The 24,493-nt window shown below is 44.7% G+C and overlaps 3 protein-coding genes across 8 annotated transcripts in view; all 3 read right to left on the bottom strand.

Annotated features, from left to right (window-relative positions):
- LOC135240005 (calcium/calmodulin-dependent protein kinase type II subunit beta) overlaps positions 1 to 7,343 on the bottom strand; it is a 72,698-nt gene extending 65,355 nt beyond the window's left edge. For 2 of the 5 annotated variants that reach the window (XM_064309081.1, XM_064309083.1), the window contains exons 1-2: positions 6,644 to 7,330; positions 1,910 to 2,004 (exon numbers count right to left, since the gene is read on the bottom strand). In XM_064309081.1, coding sequence (XP_064165151.1) covers positions 1,910 to 2,004; positions 6,644 to 6,705 — 157 coding nt within the window. In that variant the 5' untranslated portion in view covers positions 6,706 to 7,330. Of the gene's footprint in view, positions 1 to 1,909; positions 2,005 to 6,643 lie in introns of all 5 variants that reach the window. The other 3 variants (XM_064309082.1, XM_064309084.1, XM_064309085.1) reach the window with 3 other exon arrangements.
- Positions 7,344 to 8,118: 775 nt separating this feature from the next.
- Positions 8,119 to 13,179, bottom strand: nudcd3 (NudC domain containing 3). Its single transcript, XM_064309087.1, has 6 exons — positions 12,774 to 13,179; positions 11,364 to 11,665; positions 10,924 to 11,056; positions 10,177 to 10,320; positions 9,601 to 9,789; positions 8,119 to 9,396 (listed from the first exon to the last, which is right to left on the bottom strand). Exons 1-6 carry the CDS (start codon positions 12,969 to 12,971, stop codon positions 9,286 to 9,288), a joined length of 1,077 nt encoding a protein of 358 aa, XP_064165157.1. The 5' UTR covers positions 12,972 to 13,179; the 3' UTR covers positions 8,119 to 9,285.
- Positions 13,180 to 14,183: 1,004 nt separating this feature from the next.
- Positions 14,184 to 23,939, bottom strand: LOC135238827 (N-acetylglucosamine-6-sulfatase-like). Of its 2 annotated transcripts, none has more exons than XM_064306917.1 (15): positions 23,800 to 23,939; positions 23,282 to 23,546; positions 22,325 to 22,384; positions 21,272 to 21,475; positions 20,706 to 20,771; positions 20,237 to 20,335; positions 18,725 to 18,892; positions 17,831 to 17,913; positions 17,481 to 17,599; positions 16,994 to 17,097; positions 16,469 to 16,570; positions 15,866 to 15,976; positions 15,568 to 15,675; positions 15,113 to 15,307; positions 14,184 to 14,735 (listed from the first exon to the last, which is right to left on the bottom strand). In XM_064306917.1, the coding sequence occupies exons 2-14, from the start codon at positions 23,462 to 23,464 to the stop codon at positions 15,155 to 15,157; spliced, it is 1,560 nt and encodes a 519-aa protein (XP_064162987.1). In that variant the 5' UTR covers positions 23,465 to 23,546; positions 23,800 to 23,939; the 3' UTR covers positions 14,184 to 14,735; positions 15,113 to 15,154. The 2 variants fall into 2 exon arrangements, with proteins under 2 accessions (XP_064162987.1, XP_064162986.1); XM_064306916.1 differs by lacking the exon at positions 23,800 to 23,939 and adding an exon at positions 23,654 to 23,795.
- Between the last annotated feature and the right edge of the window lie 554 nt (positions 23,940 to 24,493).

Here is a 24,493-nt window from a genome sequence, read left to right as displayed (position 1 = left end):
GCACGCTGTTTTGAAGCTCCAAAGGTCTGAAACCACCCCAGCCTTTCACCAACATCGCAGCGGGACAGAATCACAGGCAGAGATGGGTTATCGCTGACCATCCAAATCATTGCTGACAGTCACGAAAGGAGCCCTTTCAAATCACAGGAGATGAGTTCATCTCCAACTGAATCCCACCACCATCAAACATGGCATCCCAGGAACACACATAAAGCTAATGAAAATACACCATCCCAGCAAAACACAAAACGTTCTTCCAATGTTGTTGCCATGTAGTGGCAATGTTACAACATTAATAAAACATTCTAGTAACATCATGAGAAGATTTTTTTAATCCAGAAAATGATTCATGGCAGTCAGTACACTGGGGTGAGGTGTACACCTTGAAACTTCTGTCAGGGTACAGTACGCAAAAGTGCTGGGAGAGTGAGGTCTCACGAATCCTGTAGTGGGTGGAGTTACTATAAGCTGTCAATCGCTATAAGAGTCCTTTGGTCCAATCAAACATTTTAGTGCTTTCCACAGCTGAACAGAATAACTGGTTCCAATGAGAAGTGCTGACAAACATATGACAGCTTGACCCATTTTTGATGGGCCTCAATAAGTGAATGTGAAACATCTCTCACAGGATAATCAAGAGCTCAAGACTTATAGATTTCCATCTACAGATAATAACGGGGTTTGAGAAATAATGCTTTAGAATGTTCTGTGCCTTAGCATTATTCTGCACTAAATGTTACTGTATGTAAGTGCCAGTCTGTTTCTTTCTCAAAGTCATTCCTTACGTTAAAGACATTAGAGTGACTTTTTATTCATACTGGGTTTCTAAGGAAATTGTAAAACAGAATCCTGTCATTCTAAATAATGCTTAGCTTTCAACATTGCTTTGCAGAAATAACATATCAACACTCTTCGCAAAAATAGAACAAATTGACAAATCCAAATATATTTCTCCATTATGAACGATATCTGATATGTAAATGCTTGAACAGGGAGTGCAACTTGCTCTCTCTTTTCTCCCTGTCACCTCTCACTCTCCTCTTTACACCCCCTCTCATCCTCACTCCTCTCAACCCCCGTCCCCCTTTCTCTCCTCCTCTCCCACTCTCTCTCCCTCTCTCTGTCTCTGTCACATTGCCAGCCCCAGAGCCCGGGAGCATGGCAACTCATCTCTGGAGCCACTCTGGCCAGCATCCAGATGCCCACCCACGGAGCTATCATCAGCTGCTTCAGCATTACAACTGATGGCATCAGGAGGGCCATCTTCATACGTACCTAAAAGACACTTAGACCTCTTAGCCCTTAGTGCAGGCTGGGCTCTACAGTGGGAGGTTTGAATTTCGGCTACATTGACTGTGACTGGTAGCCTACAGAAGCGGGACACAACTGGTCATTGGTATCCTGCCAGGGGTAGACTGGGTTTTAACCAGCCAGGGTTCCTCCGTTTACTGCTACATTAGAATTAGCTCCCTCACAACTGTACAAAAGACACCCTCTGGCTACCTACTGTCATCAGTGAGAGAATGCACTTCTCCTCTAATCAGGGGGAACGCTCTCCTGTAGTACTGCGTGGCCTGTATGGTGTAAAATAGTCACTGGCTCCATTGTAGTACTGTGTGGACTGTAGGGCATAAAATAGTCACTGGCTATCCTATAGTACTGTGTGGACTGTAGGGTGTAAAACAGTCACTGGCTCTCCTGTAGTACTGTATGGACTGTAGGGTGTAAAATAGTCACTGGCTCTCCTGTAGTCCTGTGTGGAGTCTAGTGATGACAGGAAAAATGCAGACTGAACTGTGGCCTCTTAATAAACTCAATGTGATCACAGTTATTTTAATTTAGTCACCAATTAGCATCACCCATCCAGAGTACACTAGATTTGCAGTTCATATGTACAGTGTATGCTTACCTCTGGCTGAGAGCTTTTTGGTGTTGATTATTTTAGCAGCATACTCTTGGCCGGTGCACAGTTTCACACAACGGCGCACCACTGAAAATGCTCCCCTGTGGAAAGAAAAAAGAAAGGTTTTAACCTCAAATGGCCATGCAATCAACAAACAGGACCAGCCTCCAGGAGGCTAAGTTCTTAAAAAACCAGAAAGCTATCACTGACTCTCAAGACAGCGATGTTTCCTGTCCCAGAAATTATAATTTCACTCCTTCCTTCAATTTAATATGACCAAAAATATATATATTTTATGTTTTTTGTTTTTGGCAGGTCCCATTCCCTCTACATTGCAACTTTGGCAAAGTATTTTTTTTTAAATTGCTACAGAATTCACTTCAGAGCAGAAAGAAACAGGTAAGTCAAATCTTGCAAGAAGCAAAGGAGCAGGAAATGTGTGCTATGTGCACCAGTCCCCTGCCCTGCACTCCGAGTCCTTGGACATCCCACTGATGGCCGCGATGTGCACCCAGCCTGATCCCATTTTCCCTGAAGGAAAACTGAACTGGGACAGGAAGTCTTCCTCCATCCTCTCAGACCAGCCCATATGGTGAAAGGGCCCACACAGCATAAGGCTGGGATGTACCATACGGGCCTGTGTGGGAGGAGGCAAGCACTGAACATCCAAGACAAAGGACAGAAGCAGAGAAGCTGTTGCGGTCCTGTCACAACGCCAGAGTGATGAACGTACAGAAGCTCAGATGGCCAGAACTGCCTTTCAAGCATTCTTGGTCTGGGAGAAAGTACCAGAAGGGGGTTTTTATAACGATGTTTCCTGTGCAGCTTGCATGACTAAACCTCTTGGGACTGCAGCAATAAAACCTAATGCCACTGCTCAGGCGGCCGATTTTTAGCTTACCTTGTTGCCGTAATAGAGTGTAATGTGTGGGCTCTCTGTGCCCTTAATGGAGTCCCCCAATGACAGCTCCTGCTAAATCAGCCGCTCCTCTAATGATGTTTAAGGCAGGCCTTGTGTGTGTGAGACAGGGACCCAAAATAGTTCTGCTGGGATACAGGGGTTTTGGGCTTAGGCCAAGAATCAGAACGGACGCTGGTGACATGCGCTCATTTGTGCTGACAGTCGCACACTCGAAACTGACAAACACACACTCGCTACACACAAACCGGTACAGGCACACACTCGCTACACACAAACCGGTACAGGCACACACCCAGAACATGCTCCTGTCTGGCAAAGGGCCGGCCTGACGGCGCTCCTGAGACAGGAGGCAGGATGGCGAAGGGTGGGATGGGTTGAGACGGGGCAGGTCGGGGTGGGATGGGGCAGGGCGGAGGATTGCAGGGTGAGATGGGATAGGGTAGACAGGAGCAGGGTAGGGCGAGGTGTCAGCTTGTACCTGCTGGCAGCGTGTTGTAATCAATGTGTTAGCAAAGTGCTCTTCATTAGTGTCCGATCTGACCCAGTCTGTTTCAAAGGCCAAATTGAGCAGATTTATAGAGCTGTTCCTGTGAAGTGATACTGGTGATAGACAGGCATGCCCTACACACAAACACACACACACACACACGTGCACACACACACAAACACACACGCGTGCACACATACGCGCGCACACATCCATACACAAACACATGGAAACATACACATACAGACATACAACCACATACGCAGACGTTCTCTCTTTCACACACACACACACGCACACACATAGATATACAGGCATACATACACATAGTCCCATTCATATGTATACACACACACAAATTAATGCACATACATATAGACACATTCACACCCTTTTCTCTCTCTCTCTCTCTCTCTCTCTCACACACAGTCACATACAGAGGTTTGCATGCACATGCTCAAACACATTAACAGACACAGAAAAACAAACGTAAATCCATACATGCATGCAGAAAACACACATGCACATACAAAAATGCATATGCACATGGACATGCATGCACAAGCACAAACAGAGACACGAGCAAAGACACACTTGCTGAAACACAGAGACACATGCTGTACATACACGCAAGCGCATAATCACACATGAAGCACAGCTTTCTGATTTGGCAGTAAGAACAAATGCCAAAGTGATAACAAGCTTTGATTGTGAAATTGCACAGCTGCCATTTTCTTGATGCAAGATTGCAAGTGAAAAACCTGGGACAAGATGTGACCAGGAAGTACGCTGAGCACTACAAATCTCTTCTCACACCTTCCAAACTGCCCACATCTAAAGTTGGGCACTAAGCAGACAACACTTTCTTTTTTAAAAACATACAGTCCATGGACTATACATTTGGACTATCCTACTCAAGGGTAAAATGACACTGCCCCACCTGAGAACCAAATTCTCAGAGTGACGTGCCTGGTTCGCTAACCATTATGCAGAGCCATACACTCACACAACACCAGCATGCACATTTCTGATGTTGAGATATTTTGCTGGCTGCTAGATAACCAAACCACATTTTTTGCCTTAAGTTCTGCATCAAATTCCAGCTCCACCTGTGCCAATGGCTTGCCAAAGCAACACAGTCTCAATTCACCCCCACTTTCAGGTAGAATGAATTGGAACACCAATTAATTAGGCTAGTCCTATATCATTTCTTCATGCATTGCTCTTAGAGTTCTTATTTGTGATTACTGATGAGAAGAAATACTATTTCCTTCTTCCTTTTATGTTAATTTATGAGGATTGCAAAATAATGAATGAATAACACCAAGGCTGAATATTCGGATTATTTAATAACAGTATTCAGCCTTAACCATAACATCTGTTGTAGCTCAAAGAAAAAAGCAGCATTACACCTGAACTGAGAGAGAGAGAGAGAGAACGAGAGAGAGGGGGGAGGGGGTAGAGAGAGAGAGAGTGTGCATGCCTATGTGTATGTAATGGGAGCTCCATGAAATCAACCAATGCCAGACCACTTGACCTTGTGTCTTCTACTGTAGTCCTCTGACATGCAAGTACACTTGCATGAAAGTAGTAACCTCAACCACAAACCGCCAAGCTAACAACCAAGAAGAGTTTCTTGTTCCTAATCTTGCCATAGCTCTGACAAAGTGAAACATACTCTTCTTGTGTCTTGTCTGGCTGTCAAATTTACAATTGGGCCTGTGACAACTATACAGCGACAGCTCTACATAATTTGCAGCCCTATCGTGGGCCCGTGGACATGAAATCTTCTAAAACACAATGAGGACACGTTTCGGCGTTACGGAATTATGAATGATAGATCAATATTTTACAATAAGTCTACAGCATGCATATCCTTCAAACCTAATTTTCCATTCGCATTTTTTTGTGAAATTGTCGGGAAACAACTAACAACAAAATCGGATGGTTTTCGCGAAGCACTTCTACACAGGAAGCTGTCTGTGAAGATTAGACGCGAAGAGTCAGGGCGACGAGCGTTCTCTGTATAACAGAGATGATCAGGAAATGCAGCTTTTTTGCGGGTTTGCCTTTAGTTGAGTGCAAGACAGACACCGCTTTCGTTCATTACTGTTGCCTGATAATTTGGCAACAATGTAGAGCCTGCATCCAGGAGCCTGTGGGCGCGCGCGCGCGCGGGCGTGGTAGTGTTGGGCTGATGATGTGTTTATTTGTTTGTAGCCGAATTAGAGATAGAACAGTGAGTGTATTTGTACTCTTTTGTTAGTTCAAATAATTGTTTACAACTATAACATCCTCAACTGTAAAACATCCCTTGCTTGGGAATATGATGTTCACAAGACCTGCCAAATAGCCCTTGTTTCATTTATCAAATGTCACAGGGGCGGAGGGGGACACGCGGAATATTGACTTGCAACCACTTGGCGAAAACGACTAACTGAAATTGCTTCAGAATCGTATGAATCCAAGTGTTGCATTAACCAAGGATTCTTACTTTTCTGCTTCTGTCTTAATTCTATACAAGAGATTTCCCCAGTAAACAGTCAACCAACCGTGAAACACTTCCTTCCAGCCCACTCACACTGATATACACATCCTTCGCCATATATCACGTACTGTAGCAGCCCCGCGCACATAATTCGTTAGCGGCAGTTGGTTGAATAGCAAGCTAAACTGTGTTAAAATTAGCATCTTAAACTCCATTCCTGTCACATGCAAATTCCTATGAAATATTTACACCGTTGCCTGATTAAAAACAATAGTCGTGCCCGTTATTCAGATCATAACTTGCAATGTGGTTGCTGAAGTCACAATTCAACAGAAAACAAAGCAAAACAACGTAATATAATCTGAAGGGAAGGGAGAAAACTAAATATCTCTATAACGTCAGGCAAAAAGCATGCTTCACCACAGACACATATTAAAGACACCAAACAGCCGCCTCGGTTTGACAGCTCAAAATGTCACTGTCTCCAGCGCATTGCACAGCAAATTGCTATGTAGGAGAGCTACTGCTTGTGCAACAACGGAAAGTAGTGGGAGCTATGAATTTTCCTGCTGTTCGCACTCGCTACTTTTTCAGGAAAGGTGTGTGCGCGCGCGCATTTGTTTGTGTGTGTTTACAACTAAGCTTTATTTTGAGAATTGTAGCTAGCCAGTGAACTATGTGAAATAGTGCAAGTGCAAAGCGCTGTCACCCCTAAATCCACCACATCCACTAGAACCGAGAAGCCAGTTTGCTCACAAGTAAATAATTTCAGCAACCACATACAATGTTGATAAACTTTAAAAAGCAATATTGATATCATAAAATAAAATATTGAAAGCTTACTTTCCAAGCTCTTCATATAGCTGATATTCGTCCGTAAAACGTGTACAAGTTGTGGTTGCCATGTCTCCGTCTTTTCGAAGGGCTTGTGACTGTTCGAAACGTTGCCTTCCACTCTGTAACAGGGTTTATATGTTTCTGCAGGCGTTCCCTGGGTTTGCAGCGGATATCTGCTGTTGATAGCGAGTAGATATGTAGTAAAGGACAGGGTTGCTGGCGAGCTAGCTTGACAGCTTGTTTCTCTAGCCCTCTCTACGTGTGTCGTCCACTTGCAATGCGCTTGGTTGCCGCTGCACAGTCGAAGCCCCTCTCTTGGCAAACCTAACGGGTCTTGATTGCCTCCAATCGGAGGCTCTGCGCAACTTCGTGCGTGGGCACAGTCTCCATCGCTGTATTTCCTTTTAGGGACTAATTTACCAAAAAGGTGTTTCGTATCGGAAAGCTTATGTAAAATGACGTTGAATGGCTACCTCGCTAAAAACAGAAATTATCTAAAAATAGATCAAAAATGTAATTGACACTCACGGACTTGATATACTGTGAATTCATTCCACCTGTGATGCTCTCTCTCTCTCTCCGTGTGTGTGCACTGTAGTAATTTATATTACCTGTGTATTTTATAATGTACTCTAGAGCAACTGCAGATTGATTGATTCATTGTTGTTAAAACATTTAATATTGAACAGGTGTTGAGCTATTAACTACGTTCACTTAAAGTACAGTACATGTATCTCAGTAGAACGCGGTGTACCGTCAAGGGGGTTGGAATCCGTTGTAAGAGCTAATTACAAACTGTGCCTCGGTTGTCAAGCAAGAAAGGTAAAGGGAAAGCTGAATATAGTGACAGCTCAATGAATGTCGCTCACGCCAACTACTGCCTTTTTAAAGGTCTCATATACATCTTTGGAACTTTGTTTTTCCTAAACAGTGGTAAATTAAATCAACCAACCTCCACCTATAAGTCTGATTAATACAGGTCCTACTAAACGAGTGACCAAGGTATACGCGTTCTTACATTGCCCTCTGGCGGAGAGATTACTTCTGCCGCCGCGCGCCCTAATTCAGTGATGCTTAGAAGTGGAAGAGATCACGTTGATCATGTAACAATTTACCTATTTTCAAATTCAGCGCCTTGAGAAAGAATTCGTGGTCTGATGAAATTAACGTTGACTGCCTTGGCCTAAAAGCAAAGCGCTATGTTTGGCTCAGACCAAACACAGGCGATCACCCAAGTAACAGCACTTTTACAGTCAAGTATGGTGGTGTCAACATCATACTATGGGGTTGCTTTTCAGCAGGACAGACAGGGAAGCTTGTTGTCATCAGGGACAAGATGGGCAGAGCTGAATAGTGGCAAATCTTTCAGCCTGTGAAAAATGCTTTTAGGGCAAAGATTCCTGTTCGCACCATGAAAACCTTGCCAGGTGAGCCATAACACTGAGCCTTTACAATTAATTCTCAGACAAACAACTCGAAAATCAAGAGAAGGAATGAATATATTTATTATTAATTTATAGGCACACAAATAAGACAAAAAAATCCAACTGAAAAGAGTAGAGAAGTTTTAACCACGCAGCCAACGCACTGATGCCATCAACGACTCACTGGAACGGGAAAATAACCCACACTGCCGCTGTGTTCACAAGTCAAATCTCTCTAAGTTAAAAGTGCAGCTACTTTATAAACTCCTTTTGGAGTGCAACGTAATATGAGTATGAACGCAATGACAATAAATACCAAAAACTGCTCACTTTAAAGAAACGAAAGCCGGCTACTCCAATAAACATACCCGAAGCAACTTCTGACCTCGTGTTTATGATGACAAAACCAAATTCCAGTGCGTACAGGACCCATACTTTTTTTCCCCTCCCATTCACAAACATTTCCTGTTCCCTCTCTGAAGAATGATTCAATCAAAGTCTCAGAGCACTTAGTCTGTAAACTGGGCAGTGTCGGCAGTGCGAATGGAATGCACAAGACACACTGAGCTTAGACACTGCCTGAAACGTTTCCCAGAATTCCGATTTATAGCCATTTCCCATCAGTGCGTGGCAGAGAGAACCCATCTTAATTACAGTGGCTGCTGCTCCAGTGCACTTTGGTACTATTGTAAAATAGACGGGTGAACTGGTGAAGACAAAGTCATACAGTGAAAGAGAGGGATGGCATCTTGGCTCCTGTATTCACAATTTACTATGGACAGACAAAGATGGCCACTTAGCTTTACAAAATAATAAAAAAAAAAGTTAAAGCCCAACGCACGCAAAAAATGTCTCAGCATCCAAGAAGCGGTCTTCGCTCCACAGAAGGCCAGCGTAAATCCCACAGGACTGTACCACTGTGTCTTTAGGCTGTTCTGAATCGCGCCGTCTTGGCTGTCAGTTTTCCTCATTGCTGCAGGGACTGTGCTGCGCTGACAGGGGAGTACCCAGAATTCCCAGGGTCAACCGGATGAAGTGGCTCTTGAGTATGCGTCTGTATGTATGAGCCTGTGTGTGCATGTGTGCCGTTCTGTGTGTGTGTGTGTGTGTGTGTGTGTGTGTGTGCGCATGAGAGCGTGCATGCGCGCATTTGAATGTCTGTTTATGCGTGTCTGAAAATCTTCTCCCTGTATGTGTAGTGGCAGGTGATTGGCTGGGAGACTCTCAGAACTGCACGGCGCTGGGCTGGATGTCGAACATGGACGGGTCAAAGGACTGTCCTCTGAAAGGGGAGCCCTCTGCATCCCAGCCCTTTTTCAGCATGTCATGCACCTTCTGAAAACCAATACAGAAGAAGAGAGTGAGCATCTGTTAGCTATCAAATATCAACCAATGCTCACATTTCAGAGGTAAAACACAACTCCATTATTACAACAGTACATCATCACACAGACACCACAAATACAGACAGACACATGTTTGGATACATGAATGCGCGCACACACACACACACACGCACACACACGCATGCTCCCTCACCATCTCGTGGCTCTGGGGCTTGCCCTGCAGTTTCTGCTGGTAGTCAAAGTTGAGCCGGTCCAGCACGGCGTGCTCCTCCTCGTCCACGCTGGCCATGGAGCGCTCCCGGTTGATCTGGTTCACGTCGATCTCCTGCTCCCCCTTCAGCACGGCGCTCCACCACACCTCCCCGCTCTTACTGAGAGACAGCTGGGAGGAGGAACACACGTTGCGCTCATTCACCTCCATCTCGTCAAAGCAGCTTTGGCCCTGTTCATAATTTGTCTCAGAGCAGGACTGCTGATCCAGGATCAGTTTCTCACACCATTTTCCATCACTGCTAGAAGCTATCACTGATTCTAGATCAGCACTCAACAGGCTCTGGAGTGTGCAGACTGGATTATGAGGGTAGAGCGTATGTGGTGTATGGCGGCCTTGGTTGGCGTTTTTGTCTGATGTGAATGTGTGGGACTCTTGAGTGCAATGTGCACAGTTCACAATGTGTATGGTGCAGTGCGAGGGCCTCTTGTGAAAAGGTCTGTTGCATGAGGCATGTGGCAGGGCAGTCCCCTGGTGTGTTTGTGAGGTGTGTCTCACCAGCACACAGCTTCCGGGCTCCAGGCTCCAGAGTGAGTTCTCAGTGTTGATCTTGTGAGTGAGCTCCCCCTCCATCAGCACCGTCTCTGCCGGCCCCTCCCTCACGGCTACGCGCACGCTTCCTGTCTGCAGGCTCACCGACACCTGCACGCGAGACCCAACGTGACCAAAACTCAAAACCACACCTGACCAAATCTGGTCACCAAACTTATCGACAGACCTTCCAATCCTAAGCCTCACCAAAACTCTTCGCCAAACCACACTAAGCTTCACCAAAACTCATCACCAAGCCTCATGACCAAAGCTCCCTCAGCCTCATGTGCAAACCTTACAAAAACCTCCACAAACCTCAGGGATGCAGTGCTTATTAACCAGCTGCAACTGTAAAGATACCTAAACAGCACTCTGAAGCACAGCAGTTTGAGTCAGGCCAAGTCTTGTTAGAACTTGTCTTGGTGTATTGAGGAGGAGTCGCCTTCGTGGAAGCGGACGTGCTAACCTGGAATGGCTCATACTGCAATGCATCAGCAGAACTACGCACATCGCTACACGGCCCTGCTGTACTCGATTCAGTCTGTCACATCACCATTCATTCTGTCCATGGCTTACATATGCATTTCCGTGCTAAAATCCTCTAATTCAAAACAAAGATTTCCCTGTAATGGCCAAAGGTGACAAAAAAGATGATATAAATCAGAAGCAGTTTGAGAACGGCAGAAAGCGTGAGGGCGTCTCTTCTGGGATCACCTGCTTGCCGCGCTGGACGTGGGCGGGCACATGCACCCGGACCTCCACGTCGGTGTAATCCTGAGACCAGCTGTAATTGTCTCTGACGGCACCGTTATAGCTGTCTGGGTTAGCCTGGAACTGCACCTGCCCTCTGACAAAAGCACAAATACACTGCATGAACAAGTAAGCCAAGACAAAAAAACACAAATGTTTCATAGAGGCAAAAGCACAGAAACAACACAAATGGTACATTTCTACACCTGTACAGACAGATAAATGATATGAGAATGAGACGATCAATGAGATGAATTACAAAAAGGCCGGCCACTATTTAAAGGCAGTCATTTAATTGTCTTCCCTGACAGAAGCAGTCCTTCATTCACAGGTGAGCCACTGTCAAGTCCCTGCTGATAAGATATGAAGCAGGACTGTGTGTTTCCTTCAGAAAGTTGACTCACGGAGCTGGTCCGATCGCACCCGGGCTGGGCTCGGACGGCTTGCCCTCTGGTGGTTGGGCAGCATCACCGCAGACAGGCTCTGGGTTTGAAGGCGGTGCCTGTTCCACGGCTGCCGGTGGGGCTTCTGCAGTCTCTTCCACTTCTTGAGCTGTTGTTGCCACTGTTGCCCCTGCCTCTTCTGCTTGTACTATTACCTCCTGGACAGCAGGGGGAGCTGTCCTCTTTTCCCTTTCCCTCAGTTCTGCCTCCTGTAGAGCCCTCTCTCTGTCCTGTAATGCTACCCTCTCAAATACTTTGAAGGTCTGGGGAGAAAAGGACATATCACGTGAAATATTCAACCCCAAAAAAAGGCATAAAATTATTACATCTATATATCTGTGGGACACTCTCATTGTGGTATCCAAGATACAAGATATAATTTGAGCTGTGCACAGTGGTTAAGGTACATTGGTTTTAATATAGCAGGACTAATTCTAATTACTAACATGTCACTTCAGTTGTATAAAATGAAATACAAAGAAGATTAAGACTCTGTAAAAACTCTGTAATTCGAATTAAGTGACCGTGATAGAAAAAAGCTGAATCATACCTTGTATTTGATTAACTACCTGGCTGTGGTATTCGAGACTGTCCTCATTTGTCAGTTACCACGAACCCAAGGAACTAAAATTCAACTGATAAATTGAAAATGCTAATAATATTCTGTGATGTTTTTTCAACTGATGTAGTGAATTTGAACCAATTCCCTGAGTCAAAATAAAACTGACTGTCGCCAGCAGGGGCAAGACATGATATTCTCTTGTCAGTCTGTAAAATCGTTTTACTGTACTTCATGTCACTAATGCGAGAAAGTATCGTTGATAAAAGTTGAGGTAACATTATGGTGTCATGTTAACGTTTCCTATTCTGTGGCTGCGGGGTGGCATATACGGAGGATTATATCTATACATATAATATTAGGTTTCATCATTCCATCATTGTGTAACTTACAGGACATAATATTTTTTCTTTGTTCCATGTAAACGCAATGGTGAAAATATTAGCAGATCGACCAGCCCTTTGGCAACATCGATGGTTAGCCAATGAACACTTATCGCTAGCTAACTTCAGTTTGACAAAGCTGTCATTGCTGCAGTCTGTAAGACATTAGCTACAGCTGGAACTAGTCTAGTGCTGATTAAATAAAATAAAAAAATAAAAAATCAAATTATAAGAGCGACAGAGGAACATTAAATATTACCGATTTTTCTGCTAGCTGTAGCTAAACATTTAAACTATTAGCAAGTAAGTTAGCTAGCTACCTAGCTAGCTAATATAATTTAATGGTCTGACGTTCAGTAAGGTTTGACAGCGTTCGACAAATTTGATGCTAATGCTAACTATTCATTGATAATACAATTGTTTTGTTACCTTGAGAACCATTTTCTCCGCCACTCCGGGTGGGAAACCCATTCGGTCGTTTGGGCTGGAAAGCAGCCGATAGAAGTCCGTCTTTCGATAGAGGAAACCAAAATAAACCTGCAGAAAGTTCTGTATGTTTCCAACATGCTGCAGAATGCCAAGTAGTGCGTTGTCATATAGCTCGGTCATTTCCAGAGGAGACGACATCGTGGATACTTAAACGGTCAAAAAATATCTCGCTGTCTTTCTCACTCAGAAACTTTATCTATATGTAGTATTTCCGAACGTTCACAGCAATACAATGTACACTAAATTGACAGCGAGTTAGCAGTTACCACAGATTAGCCAACTGCCAAAATGAGAGGGAACTCGCGATGTTTTTCTCTTCTCGAACCCGTCCGTGTGGAAACAAGAGCCGCCTACTACATTGAGTTCCTAAACAACGCGCCAATCAAATGACTCTTTTTAGCGTGAAAATCTACAACTACAAAAATAAATGCTTAAGTACAAGATCCACAAGGTGGTGCTGTACAGATTTTAAAAAATTAGCAAGTCCCAAAGTCATCAAAAATAAATAACTGAAAGAAGTGTACTTTAAAATCCCACGGGTCGGTGCCGTTATTTGCGATGTGTGTTTATGTAATCTGAACATGTGCGCAGATTCCTCAAGTATTCCACCTGTGAAATCTTATCCCTGATATGAAGAAATCTGAACTCCCTCATTCTCATCTTCCAGTCCATTCATTCTCCAGTAGGAGGGAAGATGGGAAGTAGCCTGTTCACAGTTTGTTTTCCTGACAGCAGAAACAAAATAATGTCATCCAAGTGCAAATTTAAACAACTGTACTGAAGACAATAGCAAGACTTTCTTTCATCACGGTACTGGCTGATATGTAAATATATAGAAGCCAGAACCAGGAGTTTCTGGAATTCTAACATGTTTCTATCCTGCTGCAAGGCCGGAATAAATTAACATATAAAGTAAAAATAAAAATCTACAGAGCACAGATGCCTTACATAAATGTTCAATCACAGAAAGTAAAGCAATCAACACCAGCTAATTGCTAGTCAGTGGTAATTATGCTGTCGTTATCAAGATACACAAATTACAGAAGGTACTGCTCCAGTAAAAAAGAAATACATTCTGAGTTGTGAATCACACAAGCTAGTGTGGAAGACACTAAGTCACAAATAAGCATTTAATTACATTTTTAAAATAGTGAAAGTTTAAAACTTGATTAACCAATACACATTCATATCTAAATGCAGCTCATCCCATTACCCCAGGAACACTCAGTAAACCTCACAGTACCCTGTCCTCTAATCCCCAGGCCCACATGTGCTTCCTGGCAAACCGAGGCAGTGGCTATCCACAATTCAGCTTCCTGTCACACCACAGAAATCAGAGTAACGGACTAGTTTTTGATTCATTTCTATTTTATTGACTTTCATTTTATTGACAGCTATACAAACACAATACAAAGGCATAAAATCATGAAATCTTTGCGTCAGTGCAAAGGTCCAGAGCATCAGTACAAGGCACAGTTTATCAGCAAAAAAAAAAAAAAAAATAGATTCCCACAGTTTGAAAATTTGAGTTATTCTTTTTCCCTTCGGTCTTTCCTGGCCTTCCTTTTTTTAATTAGGAAATATTAAAAAACAACAACCAAAAATATAAAAAAATAAAAATTCAAGACCACACTGAATTTTCTGAAGGAGCACTCACTGAGATGATCCCAGTGATGTGATATTACAGGTCTCAGTTAATAAAATGATACTGACAAGCTGAGAGACACCAGGCTGGATTCACAAACTGGAAAGGAATCCCTCTTCAGACCAACAGGCTGACTTTGGCACAAAATAGTTGATAAAGAAAAAGAAGGAAAAAAATGAAGACAGAAAAACAATTTGGTTCACATTCAAACGGAGTCGCCGATCCATCCTTCACTGCCACAGAAAGTGCTCAACAATCTGAAAGACAAATTTAGAATTCAGCTCAACCTGACACTCAGGAACAAAGAACAATCATTACAGCATCAGGCTGAAATGAACTGAATCAGCTGTGAACTATTTTTCCCCACCATTTTTAAACCAATTTAGAACTGCTGCTTGTACCACTCAGGAAGCACTGAGGCTAAAATGTGTGCACTCCTCCAATGCACTCATCCATAGACCAGTGTCTACAGGTACGTCACACCCTGCAGGCTTCACAGTGCTTTAGGAGAGCTAGCATTAGGGGCACATTTCAGCAGGTAGACTGTGGACGCAGATTCGCTTCTGAACTTTAACATGCCACTTTGCACAGCCCCTACGCCAGAGAGCCAGAATACATCCTGGCCATCCTGTACCTTAGTAGAGGGTCAAGGTCCCGCCCACCCTGTTGCGATTGGCTAATACTTGGTGTCCCTGCAGCTGCTTCCTACGCAGGACTGAAGCCTGATCAGTCTTTGGTTCATGGTCTGCAGGACAGCAGGGTCAACCTTCTTCACAATGTTCTCAAGCTGATGAGGGTCAGAGGTCAAGTTGTAGACCTCCACAAAGGACTGAGAGGAAAAAAAAGGTGAGACAATTGAGTAAAAAATGCTGCTTTTAAAAAAAACCCAGGAAAGGGTAAGGGCTATAATTCACATTTCACAGTATAATTCAGTCAGACACAACTGGGTGCACTTCTCTCTTTTGCATCTCTTAATATCTCACAAATACCAGAATATAAGCAAGACAGGAAGGGAAAACAAAGGCAGTGGTGAAAACACAATATGGTAAGTCCTGTCTGCGGCTCAAACAGAGGTGTGACGGTTCTCACCTCGTTGTCAGCAAACTCGCAGTACTGCATGTTGTAGTCGGTCAGGGTGCGCACGCAAGCGTATGTGTTGTTGAAGGAGTCTTCACACACGCAGTCCGGGAAGCATTGCTGTGGACAAGAAAATGGGGTTCAGGGGTTTCACAGCACGCAACGGTGTGAGAGAGAGAGAGAGAGAGAGGAAAGGGGAATGACACTCAGACATGCTCATATGTTGATTTTACCTATAGCACATGCACAAACAACAAAGCTTTCCTTTGTTGAATGAAATATTTGGGATGCTGGACTCAGCCAAACTCACAGACAGGCCCGGACCCAGCTTAGGGCAGGCCGGATCAGGGGCAGCGTGTCCCTCTCCAGTGTACTCCACCAGGAAGTACGGGCGAGAGGTTCCATTGCGTAAGGAAGGGGCCTGGGGGGGCAGATTAGAGCGGACATCAGTACACAGGGAGCACTACGGCATCACAGCCATGTGAAAGCTGTAACAGACACATGTACACAAATTCACACACACGTATTTACATGCGTGCATTCACTCACTCACTCTCTCTCACACACACACAGACACACATATACACACATTAACGTGTGCATACACACACACGCACACAAATAAATGCACATGAAAGAAACATGGATACAAAGAAAAATGCATACATACACAAAAACACCCATGCACAGTTGCGCACACGAGCATGTGCACACACTCACACATACACAAACATTCATGCAGACATGAACACACGCATGCACAGCTGTACCGCTTTCCACAGCTCACTGCATGCACGTGCTGCTTTACAAACACAGAAGAGCAGCCCAATGCAGGCTACTGCACGGTGAGTCTGCCCAAAAACTGCCCACAAGCATCCCAGCACCCTGTGCCACCCCTGACCAGACCACTCACCATCTGTGGCAGGAATGACTGGCCATCCATGTTCACCTCGGTCAGGTTAACCCCGGCGATGTCCAGGAAGGTGGGGCCAAAGTCAATGTTCAGCACTGGAGCCTGGCAGGCAAGCAGACAGACAGGATTCTATAACTGTTCATGCCCATTCGCAGCAGACAATTACAAACAGGACTAGATCAGTATTTCAGTTCATGAGTTGTAGAATTATGACTTTCAATGCGCAAAAAAAAAAGTTTGAGTGAGAATAACTGCAAAGCTTTTTAACCTTATTTGGAAATGGCTCGGGTGTATATTCTCTGTGGCTCACTTTAATGCCACTGTCTTCTCCAAAAAATTATCAGAGAAACAGCTTATAGCTCCAGAGGGGTCATTCCTTGCTGACAATCGTGGCAGGACTTTCATCTAGAATTTTCCATTGCGTTATGTCTGCACTTCCCATGTCCGTACATGTACAGTTTGGTGGTGGGGCAGGAGGGGGGGGGGGGGGCATTTGCCAGGATGCTGGGTACAGGGTGGTCTTACCTTCAGGGTCTGGTTTGGCTTGATGCCAGGGCCTCGAACCATGAGCGGAACCCGAATGTCAAACTCGTACAGCTGCCTCTTGTCTATAGGCAGAGAGAACTGGCCTGTAGGAAGGGAAGAGCACTCATGTTTGTTTGTGAAAACATATTGGCAGCATAACAAAGAACACACAGATATCAGAATTGAACACAGTAAAGGCCATTACCATAACATGAATATATTAATATTGGACCTTCCTAACATGATGCCATTGCCCTTGTCTGAAACACATTTGAAATAATTTCCAAGAATGTGGCAAAAAAAACTATAACAATAACACCAGGGCAGATGAATACTCAGATAAATACACAGCAGTACACAGCAAAGCTCACAGAGAGAATATCTCTGGACACAGAACCTCCAGGATTAGCAGGCAAACCTCTCACCAAGAACAGACCTCCACAGTGGCGTCACACACAGAAGGTAAACGAGCGAGGGCAAACCCCACCTGTGTGGTATCCGTGGTCGGAGGAGAAGAAGATGTAGGTGTTGTCCAGCTCCTTCAGATCCTGCAACTTCTTCACCACCTTCTCCACCAGGTCGTCCACCGACAGTAGGGTCTGCCACCTGACGACCAGATAAGGAAGCCGCAGTCAGCGCGGCAAATCAGCACATTGACCAGGAAGACAAAGATACACAATATTACACGAACACCTCGCGGAGTCTGTAGCTATCTACCCTTGTGGTGCTTCAGGGCTATAACTGACTGTACCCGATCTACACACAGAATGCTGGCCGTCACAAGGTCAATCCCCGCCACCCATGTGATAGCGCCCCCTTCTGTAACCTGCACTCTACCTCCTGCGAAAAGCATTGTCCAGGAAATCTATGGAGCCGTTGGTCATCGGGTTGAGGGGTTGCCGTAGTAACCAGTGCTTGTCCTGCAAAACAAGCATGAGAGCTGAAGGGAAAAGGGACACAGGACTGGCATCAGTCTGCTCTGGAACATTCTGCGGTAGAACTTTCAGGCCACTAGGTTGCAGCACGGAGGAGGACAAGTGTCCTTGTCCTTGTGCTTTTTGTCCTCTTTTATGCCGTATTGTCTAAAATTAAATGTGCTGCACTTCATGGCCAGGTCTCTGTTGTAAATGAGATTTTAAGACTAACCTGGAGAGAAATAAAGGTTAAATTAAAAAAAAGGATAAAAATCAAATTCAGGGCCACAAGGAGATAACCCACATCTTCAGAATCAGTTACAAAGCAGCCTTATACAAAGGTGCTGGCCGTGGAATGACACAAATGATCTCCAATCAATTTTATTAATCTTCATTTTCAGGATGGCATATTGTTTTCCCAAATAAATAAAGATAATGTAATAGTAGCAGTGAGCATTCAAAATACTAACTCTATTATCTGCCAGTTCAAAAGCAGACTGCAGGAAACAGCACTGCCTAGCTGTCTAGTGATTGGCCAGCCATACAGCGTCACTCGGAATGGCCAGCAAAGCCAAGGCCACACGGTCTCTTCCAGTGGGTAAAACTAAAAACATTTCAAAAACATCGCAAATATTTTTAATTCCTGAAGATGACTGACAGACAAACGAAACATCTTCACCGAATATTCACAACAAAATGATTCTTTCCTGTGAGTTTCCTGTTAGTTAACAGGCTTTGTTGAAAATTCCAGCAGGAGCATTTTTGGACTCTACTGGCATTTGAAGCACTGAAGCACTATTGGACCCAGGACCATTACCTTTCCTGGTTTGTCAAAGCTTCCATCTCGCGGAGCTTTCGTGTTGATGAAGGCCTTCTCGTACTGGGGCGCGGCTGTCCAGGGCGAGTGGGGGGCAGGCGGGGACAACATCATGAAGAACGGGTGCTGCGGGCTCCGGTCATCAAGGAAACTGAGAGACCTGTTTACCTAAGGGGGGGGGGGGTCAATTAGGGCTCTCATTCAATGTAAATCATATAAGCAGCTCTTTGTGACAATGGAACACTGACTGGTATGGATGGTCAGCCCCCAGGCCTCCTGTACTGTGGACAGTATCACCAAAAGGGAACCTTTGTTTCTATGGCTTATCAATCAAACAGTTGTCATGGACACCATGTCAACGGACACAGCGACAGGAGAACAGGCAATAAAAAGCACTTGAAAACAACAGGGTGAGGTTCAGACCTACTGTATAAAGGCAGGTTTGAGATAGTGTGACAAGGTATAGTTGATTAACTCAAAGACTCGGGGGGGGGGGGGGGTAAGAACTCGGAAAAGCTCCAGTGAAATACGGTTAATACTGAGCGAGCGAGCTTGCTGTAAACCGGTCCTATCAAACGCAGGGAAAGTGACAGAGCGGGTTTCTGGGTGGAACAGGTTCTGCTCTCTGCAGCTGAGGCCTGGTGAGACGCATGAGCCATGCTCTGGAACGGCCACATTCCTGAAGAGTTCCCATCACTCTGTCAATAACCAACGGCACTGAGCACGTGCTCTCCCACAGGCTAATGAAATAACGCACTTAAGGGTCTTTCGGGGGGAGACAACGACCACAGAAGACAGCAGCACCGTCTCATACGAAAACATGCCGCAAATCTGCAGGCCTTCATCATCAGTTTAAACAAGGAAGTAAAAAAAAAAAAAACGTAAACTTCCTGGGTTTGCAAAATAAAGAAGTATTCAGTCACATTCAGTCTATCAGTTCAATATCAGCTTTTCATTTTAAAGGGTTGTCTACAGCAAGAATGATAAAGGAAAAGCTATTTGAGGGGATGACAGTGACTATCAGCAGTTTTTATTCATCTGTACAAGCTTACCACAAAGTGTCTATAAAATGCAATGAGTATCATTCTTAGCTCCTTAGCATGGACGGAGTTAAAAATGAAATTAGCTGGCAAGGTTGGTTATACCATCTGATTCATCACAGTCCCAGTGCAGAGAGAAGATGCAAGAGGCAGCAGGAAACCTGTATGAGGTAGTGTGTGGGTGTGTGTTTTTGTGGGTGTGAGTATCTGATTATGTGTGCACATGTCTGTATAAAAATCTATAGAGCAGGGCCTGGCTCTATGACTTCTACGTGTGCATGCACACATGAATGTGTGTACATCCGATTGTCACAATACAGAGCCTGGTTGGAGCTTGGGGAAGGATGGGGTGGGGTAGGGAGCGTCAGAGCGGTCAGCGCCTGAGCAGACTGTGGCTTTTAGTGATGTTGTGGGTGTGGGTGTCCAGGTCTGACGCAGACATATTTCAGAGGCCTGGGGGTTGCAGACTCACAATGAGGTCGGTGAGGTAGTCCTTATCATAAATGTCCCCGTGCTTCTCCTCTTTCCCGTTCACCGAGAGCGTGTAGTTGTAGTACTGGGAGTTTCCCACCTGTGAGCGAGACACTTGTGTTACTACAGCCTACCGGCTAACAGGAGATACGAGTATAATGAGTCACCTGCTGGTGGAAAAAGGAGTACAAGCCAGAGCCTGCTGGGATTTTTCTGGAAAGGCTGAGGAAGGATTCTGCTCCACAGTGCGTGGCAGGGAATTAACCCACTATCTGTGTGTTGTGTTACAGAGGTCACTTTTGGGCACCTCTCTGATTGCCACACAATGGTGCTATATCCCCCAACAATATGACCCCTTTCCCCACTTTACTCAAAATCAGTAGTCCACTAAAGGGCATTGGAGAACTGACACGTGTTTTTCTGAACCAGCTGATCAGTGAAGTTGGGAGAGAGGGAGGCAGGAGACTCACCAGCGCATGCCACTGGTCCCAGCCAGGAGGAACATAGTCCACATCTCCAGCCTCTTTCTTTCCATACTGAGGAGACGGAGGGAGGGGGAGGGGGGGGGACAAGGGTGAATGAGGAGTGTGGACTGTGACTGAGAGGAAAGAGCAAGAGAGTGTGACGGGAGAGAGAAAGAGAGAAACGAGGGGGGAGCAGACAAGCAGAAAGTTCTCGTGTAGACTGTTCAGCGATCAGTGAAACACTTTAAAACAAAAACAAAAAAACAAGTTTCGGTGAACGAAAAGAGGAATCGAGACAGACATTGAGGGAAGGGGGTGGGGCCCACACTCAATCAATGTGACACTTGCTCAGCTTGGCATTGGCTACAAAAACAGTGCCTCATTTGGTAAACAGTGCAATGTATGTAGCTTGTGTCACCTCTTCTTTGGCATGTGTGACTATGGAGTGTTAATATAAAGCCATTTACTTTTGGTCAGATGTATCAACCGCCATGACCCACTTTGAGAACCTGAGTGTCTGACCGTGCAAGGCGAGGGGAAGCCAGACAGGCGGAGAAAGGAGACGTGCGGACCTGGTTGAGGTACTTCCCCCCGTAGAAGGTCTGGTACTGCAGTTTGCTGAGGTACACGGGGAAGGCCAGGGCCTCCGGGCCCTTCTGCCACGCAGGGCTGCTGCAGTTGCCTGTCAGGGAGTTGTTTCGGACCTCGTGGTTGTGCGGGTACCGGCCCGTCAGGATGCTGCTGCGGCTCGGACAGCAGAGCGGCGTCACCGTAAACTGGCGGGCGGAGGAGAGACACGCTGCAGCGAGCGGCAAACCCGTTTCACAAAAAACCCGGACTAAAACCCCACACAAGCAAGCCTAGTGGCACAGCAGGAAGAAACCTTGAGAGGACCCAGACTCAACGGGGGGAATTCTGGCTGGCTCAGGGTGTGGGTTCATAGTGAATAATAATTTTTACAATATTTCTCAGCTTGGAAGTTACCATTATCTTTTTAATGCATTATCCATTTGTGCAGCAGGATATTTTAGAGGCAGTGGTGCAACTGCAGCACAACACTAGGAGTTTGAACCTGCAACCTCCAATGAGTTACAAGCACAATTTCTTAAATTCAGCAGCACACTGCCTGTTTTGCTAATTGCAAAGAAACCACTCTGTCTAGAGCTTTGTAACAATGCAATTGTAGTATGAAAAAAACATTCTATAAATTAGTGAAGTTTTAATAAACTTCTATTAATTGAACTCTCCTCCAGTTCTCTTTAGTGGTTCTCTGTGGCTCACAGTGAACCAACTGTAAATGAGAAAATAAACTAGGAGAGGGATCTGGGAAATTAGAGCACTACAGTACAGGAACAGAGACATTATAAATAGTCAAACAACTATTTAAAAAATCAACAGGACCAGAATAGAGGACACAGTACTAAGCAGCATTCCCGGGAATAGTTGGGCATTCACAGTGAACTTTATATGAGCCCATGTTCCAGTGAGGAAGGACACATCCCAGAATTACGTTTACCTGATACAGGTCAAACTACAGGTAGTCTGGTGCACTGAGGACACTCTCTGTTCCTGATTAAGACGATGTTCCGTTACATGTACAGTAGACAGGAGTGAAATATACTCACAGCATTGGAGAAGTAAACACCAGCATCACCAATAAGGGCTTTGGCCTTCTTCACAGGCGTCTAATGTTGAGAGAGAGAGAGAGAGAGAGACAAACAGGGAAAAGGAACTTAGGACAGAGGAGACAAAGGGTGCTGGTAGTTACAGAAGAAAGCAGAAGCGATCACAGACGTTTCCCTGTAGTCCTCCACAGGCCAACACCTCTGTTCATTGGAACGTTCCTGTTTCATTAGTGTATGAGGGAGTTTGTGCGTTACTCATCTATCACCTGCTCGCAGACCACCAGTCTGCGCGTGATTCCCCCACCCTCGTTCTCTCAACCTCTACATTCTTCCTTTTAATAGTTTCATTCATTCAATCACATTATTTATTGAAAACTGCAGAGGGTGACAAAATAGATAACAGCGTTCATTCTCTGGTGTTGGCAGTAATGTTTCGTGAAATTAATATTTCCCCCCAACAGTCTGGCCTATGCTAGTTTCACAAACCCTGGCGATGAATCGAGGTACAGGCCTATGTCATGTGGGGCAACAGAGTTGAATGCCATGATAGTCAATAAACTTACGTTGAGGGAAAAAACAACGATTTACGCGCACGCACCAGTAATCGTATTTTGTCGTGCAGAGAAATACTAACTGCTTAGCCCCCTCCCCCCAAACAAGTACAGCATTTGTTTTCTTGGCGGTTGCGTAAACCGCCTGACATGGTCACACTTTTAGGTGAGAAGTGAGTCAAGAGCCAAAGGACAGACTGGTGGCACGGAAAAATATGAGAACCGTCAGAATAAAATAGCCATAGTCATCATATTCACTTTAGACATTTCAAGGAACAGTAGTCCCACAGATTATCAAAAACAACAGAACAATACTCGAACTGCCCATTAACAGTCAATTAAGTACAGGTAGTACAATAGAGCCCGAGTGTTTTTTTTTTTTTTTGTTAAAAAACAAAACTCTCACCATTCCTCCAAGGACGACATCCTGGTCGTCTGTGAGAATGAACACGATGTTACTCGGCTTGGCACAGTCCGTGCACCTGATCAGGCAGATGACCAGAGAGAGATACAACGCTGCGCCTCTCACAATACTTTGCAGACCCCAATGCCATGTACTAGGTCTTCCTCTCGCCTCCGCTCCGGCCATTGGGAAGGGAACTACCGTCCCACGATATTACCCGTTGTTGTTAATCCGCTTTGCAAAAGAGCTTTTGTACATGGGAAGATATCTAGAGTGGATTAGAAAAATAGCAAAAGTCACCACGAGCTGCTCGAAGGGGAGGTCTGGAAAAGTTTGAGGAAGTGCAAATAACTCGCGAATGGTCATATGACGTACTTTTTTTTCTCCCCTGGCTTTGGAGTGGGACTTTAGCCTGACCACAGAATCTTAATTATAATTGTTTGACACATTTAGCATAATTGTCAAGCACAAATTATTACAACGCCAATAATTTTGTTAAGATATATTTTGATTGAAAATACTCTATTGATTATTCTCTGACAAAGGCCATGTTGGAGAACACTGGCTTTCTTGTTCGGTTCAGTTCAATAATTGCAAAAGGCATTGAACTAACGTTAACCAATCAAATTCGATTGAAAAGAAGGCCGTCTTAATAGCTTAGTAATGTTAACCATGTCATAGCTTTCCTTCCTGTTCGTATGGGCAGATGCTTGCTGGTCACACCATCCTTGAAAACCCAAGTTTCGTTTTCCGTTTACTTTAGCTCGCTGAAATTATCTTAGCTAAGTATCGGCAAAATTGTGAAATGCCACCAGAGTTAACGTGTTGTTAAGTCTGTTAAAAAGTTGCTAGCGAGCGAGCTAACGTTAGCTATTCCCGATGTGTCGGGAAAGCGAGCTTGAATATTTGGAACAAATACGTAGTGTATCTATTTTACAACGAGACAATATCACAATAATTTTACGGAACTATTTTAAAGCTTGATTTCCAGATTAAACATGCGAATTAACTAGTTTGTTTGCTAACCTCGCGTATATATACCACTTCCGGTTGCCTAGTCGGATCTATTTTGAGTGACAATCGATGTAATTTACGCCTACCCAATGAACTGTATAAGAACGTGTGCCTGCCGCTTTTGCACCTATTGCAGCAGAGTGCGCTGTTAACGTGTTGTTCTGTTATTGCATCTTACTTATAGTCGCTGTTCAGTCGTTT

Source organism: Anguilla rostrata, chromosome 14, assembly GCF_018555375.3.
Source record: "Anguilla rostrata isolate EN2019 chromosome 14, ASM1855537v3, whole genome shotgun sequence".
NCBI classification, from domain to species: domain Eukaryota; kingdom Metazoa; phylum Chordata; class Actinopteri; order Anguilliformes; family Anguillidae; genus Anguilla; species Anguilla rostrata.
Note: the sequence above shows the minus strand (reverse complement) of the source record. Positions and strands in the feature narration are given on the sequence as shown.